General features: G+C 47.4%; 1 protein-coding gene across 2 annotated transcripts; it reads left to right on the forward strand.

Annotated features, from left to right (window-relative positions):
* The first annotated feature begins 221 nt into the window (after positions 1-221).
* On the forward strand, positions 222-17,408 carry Akap8 (A-kinase anchoring protein 8). 2 transcript variants are annotated; one of them, XM_021149196.3, is made up of 14 exons: positions 222-330; positions 2,547-2,585; positions 3,524-3,556; positions 4,051-4,330; positions 4,724-5,204; positions 5,619-5,748; positions 5,901-5,947; positions 7,439-7,472; positions 9,276-9,363; positions 10,687-10,828; positions 11,075-11,168; positions 12,148-12,278; positions 15,531-15,626; positions 16,395-17,408. In XM_021149196.3, the coding sequence occupies exons 1-14, from the start codon at positions 312-314 to the stop codon at positions 16,842-16,844; spliced, it is 2,064 nt and encodes a 687-aa protein (XP_021004855.1). In that variant the 5' UTR covers positions 222-311; the 3' UTR covers positions 16,845-17,408. The 2 variants fall into 2 exon arrangements, with proteins under 2 accessions (XP_021004855.1, XP_085688859.1); XM_085832733.1 differs by lacking the exons at positions 3,524-3,556; positions 4,051-4,330.
* The last annotated feature ends 1,293 nt before the right edge of the window (positions 17,409-18,701 follow it).

Raw genomic sequence — 18,701 nt, forward strand, 5'->3', positions numbered from 1 at the left:
TGTGAATGGTGAGGGCGGGCCCCTAGAAGTGCGCCTGCGCGCGGGTAAACGCGCTAGAACCGCTCACGCGTGCGCGGACCCGGACGCTCTTGCGCACTAGCTTACCCTTGAGGCACAACTCCCGAAATGCTGTAGATTTGCAACCCGGAAGGCTGGGCAGATCGGCGGGGGCGGGCCCATTTGAGCAACCAATGGTAGCGCCCAGAAAGAGAGACGTACGCTCTTCGTCTTCCAGTAGCAGACAGCACGTTGAACGCATGCGTTCTGAGCGAATTTAAGACAAGGATCTGCTGGCGGGTCGCGTCGCAGACATGGAGCAAGGCTACGGAGGTTAGTGTGGGCTCTTCTTCACCACGGGAGACCCTGGCGCATGTGGTACTCGGGCTTAGCCTGCAGCCGGAACGCACTTGCCGCAGCCCGGTTCTGTGTGGAGTTGTTCCGGACGCGCGCGCTTCCCTTATTGGGCCTCTGCGCAATCGTTCCCGAAGCGCCGCGTGTGGATTGGCCGGTAGGACTCGGGGCGGAGGGTGCAGATGAGGCGCGGAGGCCGACGCTGTGGCGGGTTTCTGGATGCGCCCTGGACCGCTTTCACTGTTCAAGCCGAGTGGCTCTCATCGCTGCGGGACCCGGGCGGTCTCAGTCCCGCCTTCTCTTCCGAAGACGCCACAAAATGGCGGCCCCAGGGGCGGGGCTAAAGCGAGCGCTGAGGAAGCGGGGGTCGGGGGGGGCGTGAGGTCCGGCTGGGTCGCAGCGGCCGTGGCGAGGAGAGAGTCTCAGCTCATCCTCAGCGGGTCGTCCTTGAGAGCTCGTGGCCCCCGGGCTCGCTTTTCTGAAGACTTACGGGCCGCGCGCGATCGGCCCAGCTGTGCACTGCGGCTACACCCGGTGCAGCTTTTCGGGAAAACCTGGCTGGGTCTCTGCAGTGTACGCGGCGTGAGGTGCTCGTGGGAGGTGTGCTGCCTGAGGGACGATGGCCTGTAGGGACCAAGGGGTCTGCGGAAGCGGGGACGTTGCCTTTCCTAACCTAGATGTCAGCATCTTTTCGTAATTAGGCGTCGGTTCTGGAACTATCTGCTTTTAATCTCCTGGGAGGCCTTGACTCTGTACGGAGATTTACCCGCAGGTGGAATGGGGTTGGAAGTGGGCACAGGGAGTGGTTAGTGGCTTCTGGCGGCTACGGAAGGGATCTTGAGAGGCAGCAGAGTAACAAGATCCCTAGAATTGGACTTGCCAGAGAGGCCTGAGGTGTGATGAACACGTGTGCTTGGGTATCAGCCTAGTGCTCTTTGCCTTTAGGATCCTAGATCTGTCTTCCATTCTTAGCCTTTCCACCAGATAGATACCTGTCGCAACCCTGCTATACTTCCTTGGTCTAGGGAACTTCATGGTGACTCCCACTTTCTTCTACCAGCCAATAATTTTACAGATGGCAGTTAGGGTATTTGCAGCCTCCCTGGGTTTTTTGTTTTTTAACTAAGAATCTTTTTTTTTAAGCCGGACGTGGTGGCGAATGCCTTTAATCCCAGCACTTGGGAGGCAGAGGCAGGCAGATTTCTGAGTTTGAGGCCAGCCTGGTCTACAGAGTGAGTTCCAGGACAGCCAGGGCTACAGAGAAACCCTGTCTCACAAAAAAAAAAAAAAAAAGAAGAAAAATAATCTTTTTAATTTTTTTTAAAATTTATTTATTTATTATATGTAAGTACACTGTAGCTGTCTTCGACATCCCAGAAGAGGGCATCAGATTTCGTTAGGGATGGTTGTGAGTCACCATGTGGTTGCTGGGATTTGAACTCGGGACCTTCTGAAGAGCAGTCAGCACTCTTAACCACTGAGCCATCTGGTCAGCCCCTCCCTGGTTTCTAAGTAGCAGTTAGGTATGGCGGTACTTACTGAGTGCCTGTCACCACATTGAAGGGACTGTGTTACAGTGGGACGTTTGGGATATTCTGGAAAGGGAACTAACCATTAACACTGTCAAAGTGAAGTCATTCGACAGCCTGGGACTGTGCCACTGTATCAGACTATATGCTAGGCTCCAAGAACACAGATAAAGAGAATGTATTCCCATTCTGTTCAAAGGAGTGTTGTAGGGGATGACTTTGAGGGTCAGGAGGAGGCTTGAAACCTGGGGAGTTGAGTGTTTAGTTACATGGAAGCAAAGCCTGATATTTATGTTGCCCAATTCCTAGCTTATTTCCTGGTTTCGTGGCATATCGGGCAGCACTCTGAGCTTTCCCACTTATGTGGCGGCTTGGCCAGTACAGTGGGCATTGTGACCTAATGCTGTGTCTCGTGTCCTCTAAACTTGGTTCCCTCCCCCCGTTTTTTGCTCTGATGTCAGCTCAGCCAGGTACAGTGTGATGGTTTGCTTGCTTTTGTGGGTGGAGAGAGTTCTTGAAGGCTGGAGGTGCGCTAGATCACATCTACGTTCCCTCATTGTAAGTTGGCACTTCTGAAAAGAGAGATCCCTTTAGACTCTTTGGGGATTATCAGAACTCTCATTTCCTTGAGGTAGGATAGAATCTTGACACATGATCTTTTCACAGGCTACGGGGCATGGAGTGCTGGACCTGCCAACACCCAGGGTAAGTGGTTCCTGCTTAATGGGTTGACTTGTGGGTTTCTCCACTGCGTGCCCCTTTGTAGTAGAGCCCAGCCTCTGCCTTCACCAGGGCTTTTTTCTTTTTAAGGAAAAACAGTACTGCAAGGGAGCAGAGGCTGATTAGTAAAAAGAATGCTCCTTGTGTCACTCTACTACCTGCCACCACAGGCCTCAGTAGCACCCATGCACCCTGTTAGTCTGTGCACACAAACTGTGCGTTCCTGTTATGTTTAGCATATTGTGGAACATTTGTCTTGAGGTGCTTTTCTTGTGACCATTTAGAGAGATAAAACCTGTTTTTAAGTCAAGAGTACAAAAACTAGGCTAGACATGGCCTAGGCTTTTGTTCACCCTTATTTTCTGAGTCTAGAACCTGTCCCATACTCGGCCCCATTCCAAAGGCTTCCCTTATTTTCCTGTCCCTGGCCAAGTCCCTAGCACCATTGGAGACAAGCCACTTTTTTGTGTGCCCCGTGAAGAGGTCTCCCAGACACCTATGCCACATAATATGTTCTTATTCAGTTGCGGATGTGATTTCCTCCCACCCACCACCCACCCCCCACCCACCCACTGATGCCTTAGGTATGATTGGGAATAACTAGGTTGGGTGAGAACTGAGCTTATTTATGCAGGGGATTTTCTAAGGTCCAGTGCAGCCTGTCCTCTCAGTACTGTAGTGTAGACCACCATCTTGGGGATTGATTGCTGTGTACCTTTCTTTTCCAAGCTTTCATGGGAGAAGTCAGGCCTGCCTGGGAGAGAAATGTCAGTGGTGCTTTGTACCCATTCTGTAAAACGTTAGCATGCTAAGGACCGCTGCCACAACCAGTCGCAGCCCACCTTGTGGTGTAGTGAGGTGGCAGCTGTCCTTAGGTAACAACTCTGGCATTGAAGTGCTTATGTGTTTTTGTTTTTCCTAAGGTACATATGGAAGTGGTATGACCAGCTGGCAAGGTAAGACCTTCTGAAAGGGACCTTGAGGTGGGCAAGTGAGTCTTTAAACAGCCATCCAGAGGTGCAGGTCCCCACTCCCCCATCCTGGCTGTGCACACGGCTCTGTCGATAGCACAGAGAATAAGGCTGCTGGGCCCTGAGCCGTATCAGAGCTAGGCTGACCTGAAGGGGAGTTGAACTTGAGAGGGATTGTGGATCTAGTGCAGGAACACTTTTCAAATGTCTTTGTTAGTACCTGGAATTGCTGTTCTGAGGTTCTTAGCCATCTTTGATTAGGAAACAAGTCCTTCTGTCTCTTAAAGAAAATCTGCTACTACAACCTGTGGCCACCTGTCTCTCTGGTTTTGATCACATGTGTATTGTGGTATGATGTTGGTGATGCTTGGTTCCATAAGTTTTTCCTTCTTGGTGGGCAGAGAGTGCTCCCGCAGACAAGAATGTCATGGCTAGCCTCATGTGCTCAGGCCTAACATGGTTCTTCTCTCTCCTGATAGGTTATGAAAACTACAACTACTACAACGCCCAGAACACCAGTGTCCCTGCGGGAACACCCTATAGTTACGGCCCAGCCTCGTGGGAGGCCACCAAGACCAATGATGGTGGCCTGGCAGCTGGGAACCCTGCCATGCATGTGGCCTCTTTTGCCCCAGAGCCATGTACCGACAACTCAGACTCGCTCATTGCCAAGATCAATCAACGTTTGGACATGTTGTCTAAGGAAGGAGGCAGGGGTGGGATCAGCAGCGGTGGGGAGGGCGTGCAGGACCGAGACAGGTGATTATGGCCTTCAACCTTTGCTCGTGGAATCCCTTTCTGGAATCATGGGAGTGGGGACCAGCTCTTTTAGAAAGCCCTCTTTCCTGTTCCTGCTTTAGGCTGGAGTTGGACCCTGTGGGGCGGGCTTCGCTGAAGGTTTCCTAAGCTGCTGGCCAGTGAGCGGAAGATGCTTTGTTCTGGCAAGGGCTTCATGCTCTTTCTCTGTTAGCGGGGTTTGAAGGAGTGTTCTTAGGCCAGTTTGCCTTCTGGGTGTTAGGTAGACACTGACTGGATTGGTTTCTTGTTCTGAATGTAAGGGGACCAACTTAGTGTAAAGCTAGGCTGAGGGCAGATGATTGGGGAGCCTGGATGCTTAGGCTGCTCCTAATGGGTTATATATTTCCTTTGCAGCTCCTTCCGCTTCCAGCCATACGAGTCCTACGACGCCAGGCCCTGTATACCTGAGCATAATCCCTACCGCCCCGGCTACAGTTATGATTATGATTTTGACTTGGGAACTGACCGCAATGGTAGCTTTGGTGGGACATTCAACGACTGTCGGGACCCAGCCCCAGAGCGGGGCTCCCTTGATGGTTTCTTGAGGGGCCGGGGCCAGGGCCGCTTCCAAGACCGAAGCAACTCCAGCACCTTCATACGTAGTGACCCTTTCATGCCACCCTCAGCCTCGGAACCTTTATCCACTACGTGGAATGAGCTGAACTACATGGGTGGCCGTGGTCTCGGTGGACCCTCCACCAGCAGGCCACCTCCTTCCCTCTTCTCCCAGTCCATGGCCCCTGACTACAGCATGATGGGCATGCAGGGGGTGGGCGGTTTTGGTGGTACCATGCCTTACGGATGTGGCCGGTCCCAGACGCGGATACGGGATTGGGTAAGTTCGCCAAGTTCTGTCGGGCCTTATTGCCTTTCCTTCCTAACGACTGTGTTGAGCTAAAGTTGTAAGTCTTTGCATACTGTAAGACGCCCTATCTCCCAGGGTCCGGTTTGCTATCAGTACCTTTACATCACTTGCTTTAGATGTGTCCATCGGCTCATCTGTTCTCTAGCCCTAGCCCTGGGTTGGCCTGTTGTAGATATTTCACAGCAATAGAGTCACACATGTGGCTTTGTGTGTCTGGCTCCCTCAACCATGACATGGGCTTTTGGACTCTTATTATAGTCTCACTTTTTTGAAGGCTTTTTCCTGCCTTTGTTTTCTGTCCTTACAAGTGCTGATCTTTATTTTATTTGGGGGGCATCTTACAGGCCCAGGTTAGCAATACATGACATGTGTTTATGTCTGTAGCCTAGAAGGAGGGGGTTTGAACGCTTTGGACCAGACAACATGGGCAGGAAGCGGAAGCAGTTTCCATTGTATGAAGAACCTGATGCCAAACTGGCCCGTGCTGACAGTGACGGAGATCTGTCTGAAAACGGTATGCTCTGGGAATCACTGAGCCAGCTGGGTGTGATGGGAGGCAGGTGCCTGCTCTGGATTGGTCAGTCAGGTCACTGAGCTTGAGAATATGGAAATGCTCTGGGAACCATCTACTTAGGGGCTAACACTTCTGTTCCCTGTATCTGGCAGATGATGGAGCTGGTGACTTAAGGTCAGGAGATGAAGAATTCAGGGGAGTAAGTTCACCTTCACAGATTCTCTGTCTCTGGGCTTGCTTTTTCTTTTTTTTTTTTTTTTTCTTCCCCCCTCACCAGAGGTGAAAATGGCTGTTTGGCTTGAATCAACCATATACCTTTGGTATGCATCCTGTAACAACCATTTTGTTCTTTTGTTTGCTTGTTTTTAATTCTTTCTTCATACATTACATCCCAAAGGAAGTTTCTCTTTCCTCTCAGTCCTCCCCAGCCTCCTCCTCTTCCTCAGATCTATTCCTCCCATTCTCTTCTGAAAAGAACAGATCTCCCAGGGGTATATATCATCCACTGTTCTTTCTTTTTTATTCTTCTTGGTTTTTCGAGACAGGGTTTCTCTGTGTAGCCTTGGCTGACCTGGAAATCACTCTGTAGACCAGGCTGGCCTTGAACTCAAAAATCCACCTGCCTTGCCTCCCAAGTGCTGGGATTAAAGGCGTGCACCACCACTGCCCAACCTCTTTTCTTAAAGCTCCCAAACCATTTCCCTTGCCCTACAGTGCTGAATTTAACCATCAGCCTTCTAATTGTGGGGCTCTTGTCCTGATACCCAGTCACTGGGGAGTGTCGGGAAAGGCCAGTCTTGGGCCACACCACATTCCTGAGGAATGCACAAGGCACCAGAAAGCTTCCTCTGGGTACTTCTAATGGTCAGGTAGAAAGTCAGGTGAGGGTGGCCTGACAGAATCTTGAATAGTGTTGTCCTTTGGGGCAGCAGGTGGTAGAATCCGCTACCCACCTAGGTACCCACCTACCACCAACCACTTTGAGGCTTTACTAACAATCTTTCTTGCTCCCCATTCAGTTGAAGAAGCTCTTAAGACTGGAAGTCTCTGCAGATCTCTGACTCTGCCTAGATAATCCTAGGATCTGTATTTATACTAATTAGTTAGAATGCTAAACAAATACTTAGAGCCGGGCTTGGTGGCGCACGCCTTTAATCCCAGCACTCGGGAGGCAGAGGCAGGAGGATTTCTGAGTTCGAGGCCAGCCTGGTCTACGAAGTGAGTGCCAGGACAGCCAGGGCTATACAGAGAAACCCTGTCTCGAAAAACCAGAAAAACAAAAACAAAAAAAAAAAAAAACAAATACTTAGAAATTTGGGGGAGCCTGTTTCTGGTTTCTGCTAGAATTAGAATATCCCAGGGTGGAGCAGCTTCCCCTGCCAGTGGATAAGCTCTTTTCTGTGGTACAAAACTATATTGGCTGCCTTTGCCACTGGGCACATTCTGTCACTTTGGAGAGAACCAGCTTGGTCACTGTTTAAAAAAAAAGAGAGAGAGAATTACCTTTATGGTCTTCTAATAGCCATGAGTTAGAGCAGGACACCTGGGTTCTTCTTTATGACTCCAGTTTCTTGGTGCTGCCTCATTTCCCAGCACCATAGCAGGCCACGTCCTAGGTATTAGGCCTGGGCTGGTTAGACTTCTGGAAGCTCCACCTCGCTGCCTAACATTGGGTTTGCCCTTTTTTCAGGAGGATGACTTGTGTGACTCCCGGAAGCAGAGAGGTAGGCGTCACCCAGTATCTTTTGTAGCCTTTCTTTATCTGACCCACACTCGCTGCCCAGCTCCCAGCCAGCTTCTGAGCAAAACAGACATGGCTCATGGCAGAGGCGCTGCAGCTGCACAATGGACCCACACTGGGAACTAGCCTCAAAGCTTGGGTCCAGTGTTTGAGGCAAGATTCGCTTGAAAGGAGTTCCTTTGCCTCGATAGATACAAGCTGTAGGAGGTAGGAGACCCATCTCAGGGTATCTGTGATGCTGCCCAGGTTAGGAAAGGGGGCTTCAGAAATCTGAAGACAAGAGGTCCCTTTTCTATTCCCATCTTCTTTATTCCTACCAGGGGTATTTTTGTTATTGTTGTTTTGTTGGGGGTTTTTTTTCCCCCTCTTTTTTTAAGTTGTGAGCCTCAGTTTATACCCTGGCCTCTGCAAGAAATACTGGCAGCTTCAGTACCTGTGGACAGAGAGCAAATACCTACTATGGTTGATCTTGAGGTCGTGGGAAGATAGCCTATAAGATGTACTCAGGCCTGTATCTAAAGGCAGTTTTATCACTGAACAGGTCTTGTTAGTTCTAGGGCAAGAGACCTAAGATCTGAACAAAGGTTATGCCCCAAGGGTGAGAGTCAGCCTGAGCGGCAAGGCCTTAGGCTCACCCAGCTACCACTTGTCTTTCTCCCTGCTGTGTGGACCTGTCTTAGCTGGTTACTCTCAAGGATCACAGGCTAACCCTTGTCCCTTATAATCAGAAGGCCTTTGGCTCCTTCAGCTCCTCAGGTTAACTAGCCCTCAGATGTCCCCTATCCTACACATTAAAGTTTTGTCCACAGCGCGGGATCACCCCCCAGCATTCAGCAGTTCATGCAGCCGGGTAAATGCTAAAGCAAAGGTGACATGTTTGTTGCGCACAGGTCCTGCTACCCAACCGGGATGACTTTGCTATTAAACAGCAGTCATAGTTTCAGGCAGTGACCTCTTGCCAAAAGTCCCACACGTCCTTTTGAGAGGCTTCTGAGCAGCGCACGCCGGTCGCCATCTTCGTGGGACAGTCTCGGGACTGGCATCAGGGGTAGGGGTTACAGTTCAGATGCTTATCCAACCTTTTTTCAGCATCCAGCCTTGACCCTCAGCCTGGGGCTCTGGTGTGGTCTCATGCTGAGATGCTGGCCACAGGCCTCTCCTGGGAGCTATGCCAGCCCCAAGGAGTAGATGGGAGGACCAGTCGGTCTCTTCCCATTTTTGTTTCTAGGATTGTTTCCCACCTGGCCTTGGGAAAGTCCAAGGATGTCGATTTTGTGAATGGAAGCTAGAGATTGGGCCAGCAAGGACTGTCAGACCTGCTGAGTCCCTAGTTCAGGTGAAGCCAACAGGACAGTCACCACAACCCACCTAGATGTGGGATGGAGGGTGGCACTGCAGCTTGTTATATTTCCCGAGACTTTCTAGCTGCTGCCTCTGTTGTGGGTATTTGCAGCTCTTTGAGTGATGTGGGAGAAGAGCCAACAACAAAGTGATATATTGGACAACAGCCTGGGACAGAACAGAGTAGGTGGCCATGAGTGGGATGGGCCTCTGCCCATCAGGCCATGGGAGGAGTGAGGCAACTCCTCTGGGTTCTCATCAAAGGTCCTGGTACACCAGGAACCTCTAACAGCTCCTCGGTGTCTTGGGGTGTCTTAGCCCCACCACAAATGTAATGGAAGCTGGGCACAGGATGTGGCTGCCAGGCTGCAGCATCCAACTTGGCCCCTGGAGCTGGGCTTTCCTGCAGGCTCCTCAGTGTCTCGAGGGGACTTTTCTGTTACAGGAGAAAAGGAGGACGAGGATGAGGATGTGAAGAAGAGACGGGAGAAACAAAGGAGGAGAGACAGGATGCGGGACCGAGCAGCTGACAGGTAAGGGAGGGGCTAGGTAAAGATCCCCACTGCAGGCCATTGGATCTGGGCACTGTCGGGCTCTCCTAGTCACATGTCCTCCTTCTGTAATGCACGGGAGTTTGGTTTTATAACTCTAGCTGTCAACCTTAGCCAGGTTAGTGGAAGATACAACTTAGAGAAGTGTGTGGAAGATGGATGTAGCTAGTAAACTCTGTTTTTGCTTGGAGAATCCACCTCTGAGACTACCATCTTTCCTCACTTTTGGAATTAGAGCCCAAATGCCAGACCTGAGAGCTCTCTTGACTCCTCAGCAGGCCCAAGGGTAGCTAAAACTGTCTGCTGACTTGACATTTAGCCTCCCAGAAAGTGATCTTCATTCAGGAGAGCTGCTAGGATGTGTCTTGATTCCCTGTCCAAATCTAGACAATCTCTGGGATTCAGCAGAGTGAGAATACATGTGTAGGTGAATCTGCTGGCCAGATTTTGTATCAAACAAGAATGCTAAAATGAGCCGGGCGTGGTGGTGCACGCCTTTAATCCCAGCACTCGGGAGGCAGAGGCAGGAGGATTTCTGAGTTCGAGGCCAGCCTGGTCTACGAAGTGAGTGCCAGGACAGCCAGGGCTACACAGAGAAACCCTGTCTCGAAAAACCAAAAAAAAAAAAAAAAAAGAATGCTAAAATGCCAGGCCCATACATTGTCTCTTTTACTCCATCATGGGACTGTCCCTCATGATTAAGCACCTACTGGCTATATGAGAATCTGTTGCTTTTTGGCATTGTCCTTACATAACAAGTCCTCTTACCTATGGAGCCATCTCCCAGGACCAAATGACCTAAATTTTTCATTTGTTGAGGGGTGGGCCATGTGTTTTTATGTGAATGAGTACACATCTGCCACTGCATGCTTATGAAGGTCAAAACACAGTTTGAAGGAATTTGTTGTCTTTTTCCACCTGCAGATTGGTGCAGGTCTTTAAGCTTGATGTCAAGTTTCCCATACTATAACCCCTGCTCTTAGGGCTCAGGTGCTACCCTCTCGTGCTGTTTCCTAGCCGGGCTAAATGGCTCAACACCTGAGAGACTGAAACTGGAAGAGGCTCTATTTGGCTCTTTCTTGGGGGCTGGGGGGGGGGGGGGGGGGAGTCGAGACAGGGTCTCTGTGTAGCCCTGGCTGTCCTGGAACTCACTCTGTAGACCAAGCTGACCTCGAACTCAGAAATCCGCCTGCCTCTGCCTCACCACGCCTTTCGAGGACAAGGCTAATCCTGGTTCTTTGCATTTCTATACCAAAAGATGAGCTGGTAATCTCTGTATTACCACTTTTTCTGTGTTCTCTCTAGGATTCAGTTTGCCTGTTCTGTATGCAAGTTTCGTAGCTTTGAAGATGAAGAAATTCAAAAGCATCTGCAAAGTAAATTTCACAAAGAGACTTTGCGATTTATAAGTACCAAACTGCCCGACAAGACAGTAGAATTCCTCCAGGTAAAGTATACTACTGTGTTTGTAGATCGGTTCTGAAAGTATAAGGACTCTTTAGGGGGTTAAAAGGAACGAGCAGCCTAAACATGATAGAATTTCTTTCCCCAAATTGAAACTACTAGAGTGACAACAGCTCTGACCACAGCAGGTTCTGCCCATGGAGCTGCCACAGTGTCCCACTCTATACTTGGAAAGTACCGAGAGTAGTGTGTTGTCATTTAATTTGGTGGTGTCTCTCAATCCTTCTAGGAGTACATCATAAACAGGAATAAGAAAATTGAGAAACGGCGTCAGGAATTGTTGGAGAAGGAGAGCCCTAAACCCAAACCAGATCCATTCAAAGGTAAGTTGTGATCCAGTGTCGGGGTACAGAACATGACTCGTGTAGGCTGGCTGCTCTTCCAGAGGACTCAGGTTGGGTTGTTATTACCACATGGCAGTTCACTGTCATCTGTGGCTCCAGTCCCTGGGAATCCAATGCCCTCTCTTGGCTTCTGTTCACATAGACATGAATACAGACAAAATACCAACACACCTAAGATAAATAGATTGAAAAAGAAGACAGAATGCAAAGGTTTATATAGTTCTATATATTGCGGTACTTTGCATGTAGGAAGTCAGAGTCTGTTTAATCTCCATACCATGAAAAAACAGCCCAGGGCCTAAAGAAGCCCCTCAGCACTTAGGAACGCTGACTGGTATCCTACGGGTTTTGAGCACCAACATAGCAGCTCACAGCTGTCTGTAATCCCAGTTTTAAGGGATACGATGCCCTGTTTCTGGCCTCCTTGGGCACTGGGCGCATGTGGTGAGCAGACATGTGTGCAAGCAAACTGTACTTTTTTAATTAAACAGCCAAATGATGGCAGTCCACACCTTTAATTCCCAGCACTAGGGAGGGAAAGCAGGTGAGTTCAAGAACAACCTCTTCTACCGAGCAAGTCTCAGGATGCCTAGGACTGCATAGTGAGACCCTGTCTCCAAAAACTAAACAAGAACAACAGTGCAGTGCTAGTTAAGGGCTACCAAAAATGCCAAGCCGAGTACTGTGGAACAGCATTAGTGGAAAGAAGCCCTGCGTGCGCTGAAACGAGAGCACAGCTGCGTTGATGGCCCATCAGGGATGCGAAGCAGCCTAATGGTTCTCTCCTGGTATAGACACAGCTGGAAGGATGAGGAAGGCCAAAACAACATTCCTCACAGTGGGGCCGATCTCCACCTTCTCACCTTCTATCCTAAAGATATCCTAGAGGGTAGAACAGGGAGAGTGTGGACCTTGCTGGAGAGGAGAGAGAAAGCTATTTGTTTGGGTTCCATTCCAGGCATTGGCCAGGAGCATTTCTTCAAAAAGATTGAAGCCGCACATTGCCTGGCCTGTGACATGCTGATTCCTGCGCAGCATCAGCTCCTCCAGCGGCATCTGCATTCCGTGGACCATAACCATAATCGGAGGGTAAGGCTTCTTTTGATGCAGGCTGCTCCTGCAGTGACCCTTTTATGCTGTGTCAGGAATGCTCACATTGTATCAGGCCTCTCAGTGAGTCTGTCATCTTACTGTAACCTTCACTTCAGAGTCCTTTAAAATGTGGTTGCTCGGGCTGGTGAGATGGCTCAGTGAGTAAGAGCACCCGACTGCTCTTCCGAAGGTCAGGAGTTCAAATCCCAGCAACCACATGGTGGCTCACAACCATCCATAACGAGATCTGACACCCTCTTCTGGAGTGTCTGAGAACAGCTACAGTGTACTTACATTAAATAAATAAATAAATAAATAAATAAATAAATAAATCTTTAAAAAAAAAATAAATAAATAAATAAAATGTGGTTGTTCTTGGTGGAATGTATCTCTTAATTCCCACCTACCTAGAGGCTGAGTTGAGAGACAGGCTTCCATCCTCTCTTCTCTCTCTCCTTGGTCTCAAACAGGTTCTCGGCATGTAGCCCTAGCTGGCCTCTCCCTCTGCCTCCCAAGTACTAAAGGTATATGCCTTGACACCCAGCCTAGCCCTCTCTGTCGTAAAAAGAAGGGAAGAAAAACAGACAGAAATTTGGTGTGTAGTAGCTGAAATTCTGAATTGAAACTGTTTTCTGTAAATCAGAGTTAAGTTTCCAGTTGCTGAAAAATCGGATTTCAGTAAGGAGACCAGGACCGTTCACATCTCAGTGGCCTGGGGCTCCCCACCCCCCCTTGGCCTGGGGTTCCCCCCCCCCCTTCCCTTTTTCCTCTTGCTCTGGCCCAAAGGTTTTTCATTTGTTTCTCGTTATGGGTGGTTGTGAGCCACCACCATGTAATTGATAGGATTTGAGCTCATGACCTCTGGAAGAGCAGTCAGTGCTCTTTACAGCTGAGCCATCTCACCAGCCCCTGACCTGTGTTTTAGTATTGGTTTGGTCTTCCATTGATGATGAGGCTGAGGCTAAAGATTTTTTTTTTTTTTAAAGATTTATTTATTTATTATATGTAAGTACACTGTAGCTGTCTTCAGACACTCCAGAAGAGGGAGTCAGATCTCATTACGGATGGTTGTGAGCCACCATGTGGTTGCTGGGATTTGAACTCTGGACCTTTGGAAGAGCAGTCGGGTGCTCTTACCCACTGAGCCATCTCACCAGCCCGAGGCTAAAGATTTTTAACTTGGGATTAACAAGGTTTTGTTGCTAGGTTTGTGGGAGTTGTTTGTTTTCGTAAGAAGTGTGATCTTAGGGCTTGTGGCTGGTGGCTCACAACCATCTGTACACCTATAGTATACTCATATACATAAAATAAATAAATCTTTTTTGTTTTTTTTTTTTTAAGTGTGATCTTAGATATAATTGCCTTTTATCTGTGATCCTACAATCACAGGTTGAACCAACTGGAGATTAAAAACTTTTGGTGTAAGAATTGCAACATTACTGAATGCACTGCAATTCTTTCTAATGTTCCCCAACCAATGCATTATAACTGTTTTGCACAACTAGTTTTGTTAAGTCATCTAAAATATAGGAAGGATATGCAAACACCAGTCCATTTTATAGGAGATTTGAGTGTCCTTGGACTTTGTAATCTGAAAGGACCTTGAAGTCAGTTCCCTGCAATTAGGATGGTTCTGTGGGCCCAGAGCTTTTGATCGTCCTTGTGTGGTACAACTGTTGTAGATATGCAGATGGTAAAGTGGGTGTGGCTACATTGCTGGCCCATCTCAAGATAGAATACCAGTTACTGTCAACCCATCTCTATATTTATTTTGGGGTTTTGGGGCAGGATTTTTCTGTGTGGTCCTGGTTGTCCTGGAACTTAGAGATTCATCTGCCTCTATTTCCTCAGTGCTAGGATTAAAGGCATGCACCATCACCTGACTACATCACATCTCTTAGTACTTGCTTTTTTTGTTTTGGTTTTGGTTTGGTTTGGTTTTTGGTTTTTCGAGGCAGGGTTTCTCTGTATAGCCCTGGCTGTAATCCGCCTGCCTCTACCTCCCAAGTACTGGAATTAAAGGTGTGTGCCACCACGCCCAGCTTTATGTTTTGTTTTTATTTAATGTGTATGACTTGATTGTTTTGCCTGTTTGTATACCTGTGTACCATGTGAGTGTCTGGTGCCTATGGGTGTCAGAAAAGCTCCAGACCCCTTTTAACTGGAGTTAGAGACTCTTAATTTGGAGCTGCTGTGTGGATGCTGGGAATGAATCCTGGATCCTCTACAAGAGCAAAAGGTGTTTTTAGCCACTGAACCATCATCTCTTCAGTTCCTCTAGGACTTGCAGAGATCTGTAGAACAGTAGTAGTGGTAACAAGCCAGGAGTCAGTCTATGAGAAGATAAGCCTCAAAGCAGTCAAGTAGTTGATAAACTGCTCCTTTGAGACAGGATCTCACCCTATGGAGGCAGGGCCCAAAGCCTTGTACCACTATGCTTGCCCAATCTAAAGTTTTGGTTGATGCTGCTGGTATTTACTATGAAAGCAATATAACCCCCAAAAGTAAAAAGGTTTGCCCTTTTTCCCTGTTTAGTCCCACAACTTACTTTTTTGTAGTGTGTGTGTGTGTTGTTTGTTTTGAGATACTGTCTCACAAAATAGCTGTGGCTAGTGTGAAACTAGCCATCTCTATTAGACTGGCCTGGAACTCAGAGGGTTAAAGGTGAGCACCACCATGCCCCTAAGTGCTCACTTTTTAGCCTTGCCTGTGCACATGACCTCAGGTATCAAACCTGGTTTTATCCTACAATACAACCTTTCCACTTCATTGCGCTGCTTTTATTTAAGGGCTCTGGTACTTTTCTTTCCTATTTGGCATTTGAGATTTTCCTCCAAAATAGTTGTTTGTTTTTCGAGACAGGGTTTCTCTGTGTAGCCCTCCTGGTTTTATTTCTTACTGTGTGTGACAAAATACCCTGACCAAAAGCAACTTAGTAAAGTGTCTAGTGATTTCAGGTTGTATACCACATCATTTTAAGGAAGTAAATCAAGGCTGAAATCTGGAGCAACTGTCACAGCCACAATCAAGAGCAGAGAGAGTGAATGCAGGCATGCTTACTGCTGGGTCTCTCTTATGAAGTCCAGGGATTTGTGCCACTCCACTGATCCTGGCTAGCCTGATATAGACAGTGCAGACTTGTCTGTGTCAAATTGACAGTTAAACTAAATGTCACACACTCTGGCTAGTTTTCTGATTTCTCTGATAATTTTATAAAGCTTTTTTTTTTTTTTTTGGTTGCCTTTACAGTTGGCTGCTGAGCAGTTCAAGAAAACAAGTCTCCATGTGGCTAAGAGTGTTTTGAACAACAAACATATAGTGAAGATGCTGGAAAAATACCTCAAGGTTTGTATTTCGGAATCTAGTGGACCAGAAAAGCCATGGGGATGGCATGCAGTGTTGAGCATTTCTGAGCGTTTTTTTTTTTTAATTGAAGGCAGCGATCAGAGGTTTCGAGGTTGAGGGTTTCCAGAGACTTGATATTTAGCTGTGACCTTGGGTAGGGGTGCTATTTGGTGGATCACTGTATTATATTATGCTACTCATAGTCAACACACACACACCCCAAAAAATGATTATTTGGCTGTAAAGTACTGAGCAGATGTTGGTGATAATGCTTATTAGAAAGTATCCAAGCTGAGTGTAGTGACACATGCCCAACTATTCTGGAGCCATGGGAGAATCAGTTCCGCCCAGGAAATTGAGGTTAGCATGGCAACATATCAATACCTGGTCTCCAATGAAACAGGACTAGAGAGATGGCTCAGAGATTAAGAGCAGATAGGGTCTGTGGGTGTCACTAGTGCTGCAGCATTTAGTGTGTGTACTCGGATTTAATCCCCAACACCCCCAATATGGATAATAGTTAACAGATAGGAGGCTGTGGATTTGAGGAAGGGGAACATGGGAAGAATTGGAACACGGAGAGGGAGGAACGAATGTCATGAGTACTTATTTATTCTAAGTAAATTTACCACACTTGAACCGGAAGCTTTGAAGGCTGCAGTCTACAGTGTAGTATGCTGCTTTGCAGACTCTGTTCCTAAAAATGAGAGCTCATAAACTGGGCCTCTGTCTGGCTGTGCCGCTGATTTGTGTTTCCTGTTTGTCCAGGGTGAGGATCCTTTTGTCAATGAAACTGCTGATCTTGAGACAGAAGGAGATGAAAATGTAGGAGAGGAGAAGGAGGAGACACCAGAGGAGGTAGCTGCAGAAGTCTTAGCAGAGGTGATCACAGCAGCAGTGAGGGCTGTAGAGGGGGAAGGAGAACCTGCTGCAGAGCATAGTGAAGTCCTAGCTGAAGTGGAAGGGCCTGTGGACACAGCAGAGGCCAGCAGTGACCCCCACACTGAAAAGCTATTAAAAGAGCAGACCTGTGAAACAGCATCTGAAACCAGGAACGTCGAAGACAAGACCAGAGGTGAGGCTGCTGAGACCAGAAATGAAGCAGCTATGCCAACAGCAGACGCAGGAAGCACGTTACCTGTCATAGCTATCCCGGGAATCATGGAAGATGAGCTGGAACAAACTGGTGCAGAGGCCAAAGATATTCCCACCGAATGATCTTTTCTTCCCTGTTTCAAGGGATATGTTATATCATGTGTTCTTTTTGTTTTATAAGATGTACTAGGGTGTGTATTATTTGGTGGAAAGATTGGGCCATTTCCTTCCCAATGTACCTCAAGGATTGATGCTATACAGTAGATGGCTTCCTACCTCTGTTAGAATACAAAAAGAGGTAAACCATTTTCCCAAGTGGCCTTTGATGGCTATCTGTGCACTGCAGTTAGAATAATAAAAGTAGATCTTCCTGATAATTGTTAAGTCCTAAAACGGACAGAATGTGAGGATTTTTTTTGTGTGTGTTATGTTTTTGTTTGGTTGGTCTTTGTTTCATTTTATTTTGCTTTTTCTCCTGGAAAGCAATTTGTTACAAATATAACTTGTTTGAGGGGGAAAAATTATTTAGGGGAATTCCCTTATTCACATATGAATTTATTCATAAATTATGCATGGTTGATGTGGGACACACAGGATTCAACCATCCATGTGTGCGAGAGCTCAGATTGTGCCCCCTACCAATAACAGTCCTGCCTGTTTCAATAAACATCAGACCATTTTTTTGTTTGTTTTGTTTTTGGTTGGTTGGTTTTTCAAGACAGAGTTTCTCTGTGTAGCCCTGGCTGTCCTGGAACTCACTCTGTAGACCAGGCTGGCCTCAAACTCAGAAATCTGCCTGCCTCTGCCTCCCCAGTGCTGGGATTAAAGGCATGCGCCACCATGCCCGGCTCATCAGACCTTTATTTCAGCTTTGGCATTGAGATAGCATCTTGCTTGGACCAAGCTTGCCTTTGAATTCAATCCTCCTGTCTCAGTCTCTGGAGTACTGGGGCCATGTGTGTACAGCCAAGCTCAGCTGGGCTTTGGTTTTATAATACACTGTATTCTATGTTCCTCACCCAATGTGGCAGCATCCTGTTAACTGAAGGCATAACAAGGTGCTGACCTTGGCCTGTGTATAAGATAGTCACAGCTGTCCATAGGAAGCATGCCTACCTGGGCCTCTAGAGTGAAGACCCTTGCCAACGGCTTTCGTTCTCCCTGTTCAGTGCTTGCTAATCAGTTTGATGTTTGTGTTCCACCTCTACTTGTGCAGGATTATGGGTTTTTGTTTTGTTTTCTCTTAATTTTGTTATTTCCACCTAAAAGTACTTAGGAAAAAAAACATGAAATTACTCATTGATGAAAAAACAAATGTAAATTTCCGTAGATGGGATCTATCCGTAAAAACCTCACACAGTTACGTAGAGATGTTTCATTTTAAGCAAATAGTATTCCTTTGGCAGTTCTGAGTCTGAGAAAGGGAGGCTCAGCATGTCTATAAAGTAGCATGTACTAGGTTTTATAGGCTGAGTGTGATGGGGGGGTTCCTCCCTTTTGAAGTTACAATACTGTGTCCATTAACTGTACACAGCTCACATCTTGGAAACATCAACCAGTGAAGAATTATAAAAGAGGCAATAAAATATTGCAGCGATTAAATCAGCACTCTGTGAAGGAGCATTACTAGGGGGTAGGAGATGCACTTTGGGAATAGCGTCGAAACAAGCAATAAATTGATGCCACGAAGACATTTGTGTTCATTAATTACTGCTGTTTAGATTGTGTGTTTCTGATCGGAGAATGAAACCCAGGGCCTCCTGGCAAGCAACTCTTATATTTACATGAAAATGCCACCCAGAAGGAAACTTGTGGGTCCCAGAGATCCAATTCCTGTCATCAAGAGGTTTGGCAGCCAACATCCTTAAGTGGTGAGATGACTCCACCTTTATTTTTGAGTCTCTAAGGTACTGAGATTACCAAAAAAACAACAACAAAAAAAAAAACCCAACAGTGTCAAAAGGAGACTTAAGATTTTTT

Source organism: Mus caroli, unplaced genomic scaffold, assembly GCF_978045245.1.
Source record: "Mus caroli unplaced genomic scaffold, Mus_caroli_1 scaffold_18, whole genome shotgun sequence".
Classification (NCBI taxonomy): Eukaryota; Metazoa; Chordata; class Mammalia; order Rodentia; family Muridae; genus Mus; species Mus caroli.

What these genes read in the sequence shown, in the direction of transcription:
- Akap8 (XM_021149196.3), top strand. An exon ending in TGGTATGACCAGCTGGCAAG is followed by an intron (nt 3,557 to 4,050) that starts GTAAGACCTTCT and finishes CTCTCCTGATAG; the next exon opens with GTTATGAAAACTACAACTAC. An exon ending in CGGGACCGAGCAGCTGACAG is followed by an intron (nt 9,364 to 10,686) that starts GTAAGGGAGGGG and finishes TGTTCTCTCTAG; the next exon opens with GATTCAGTTTGCCTGTTCTG.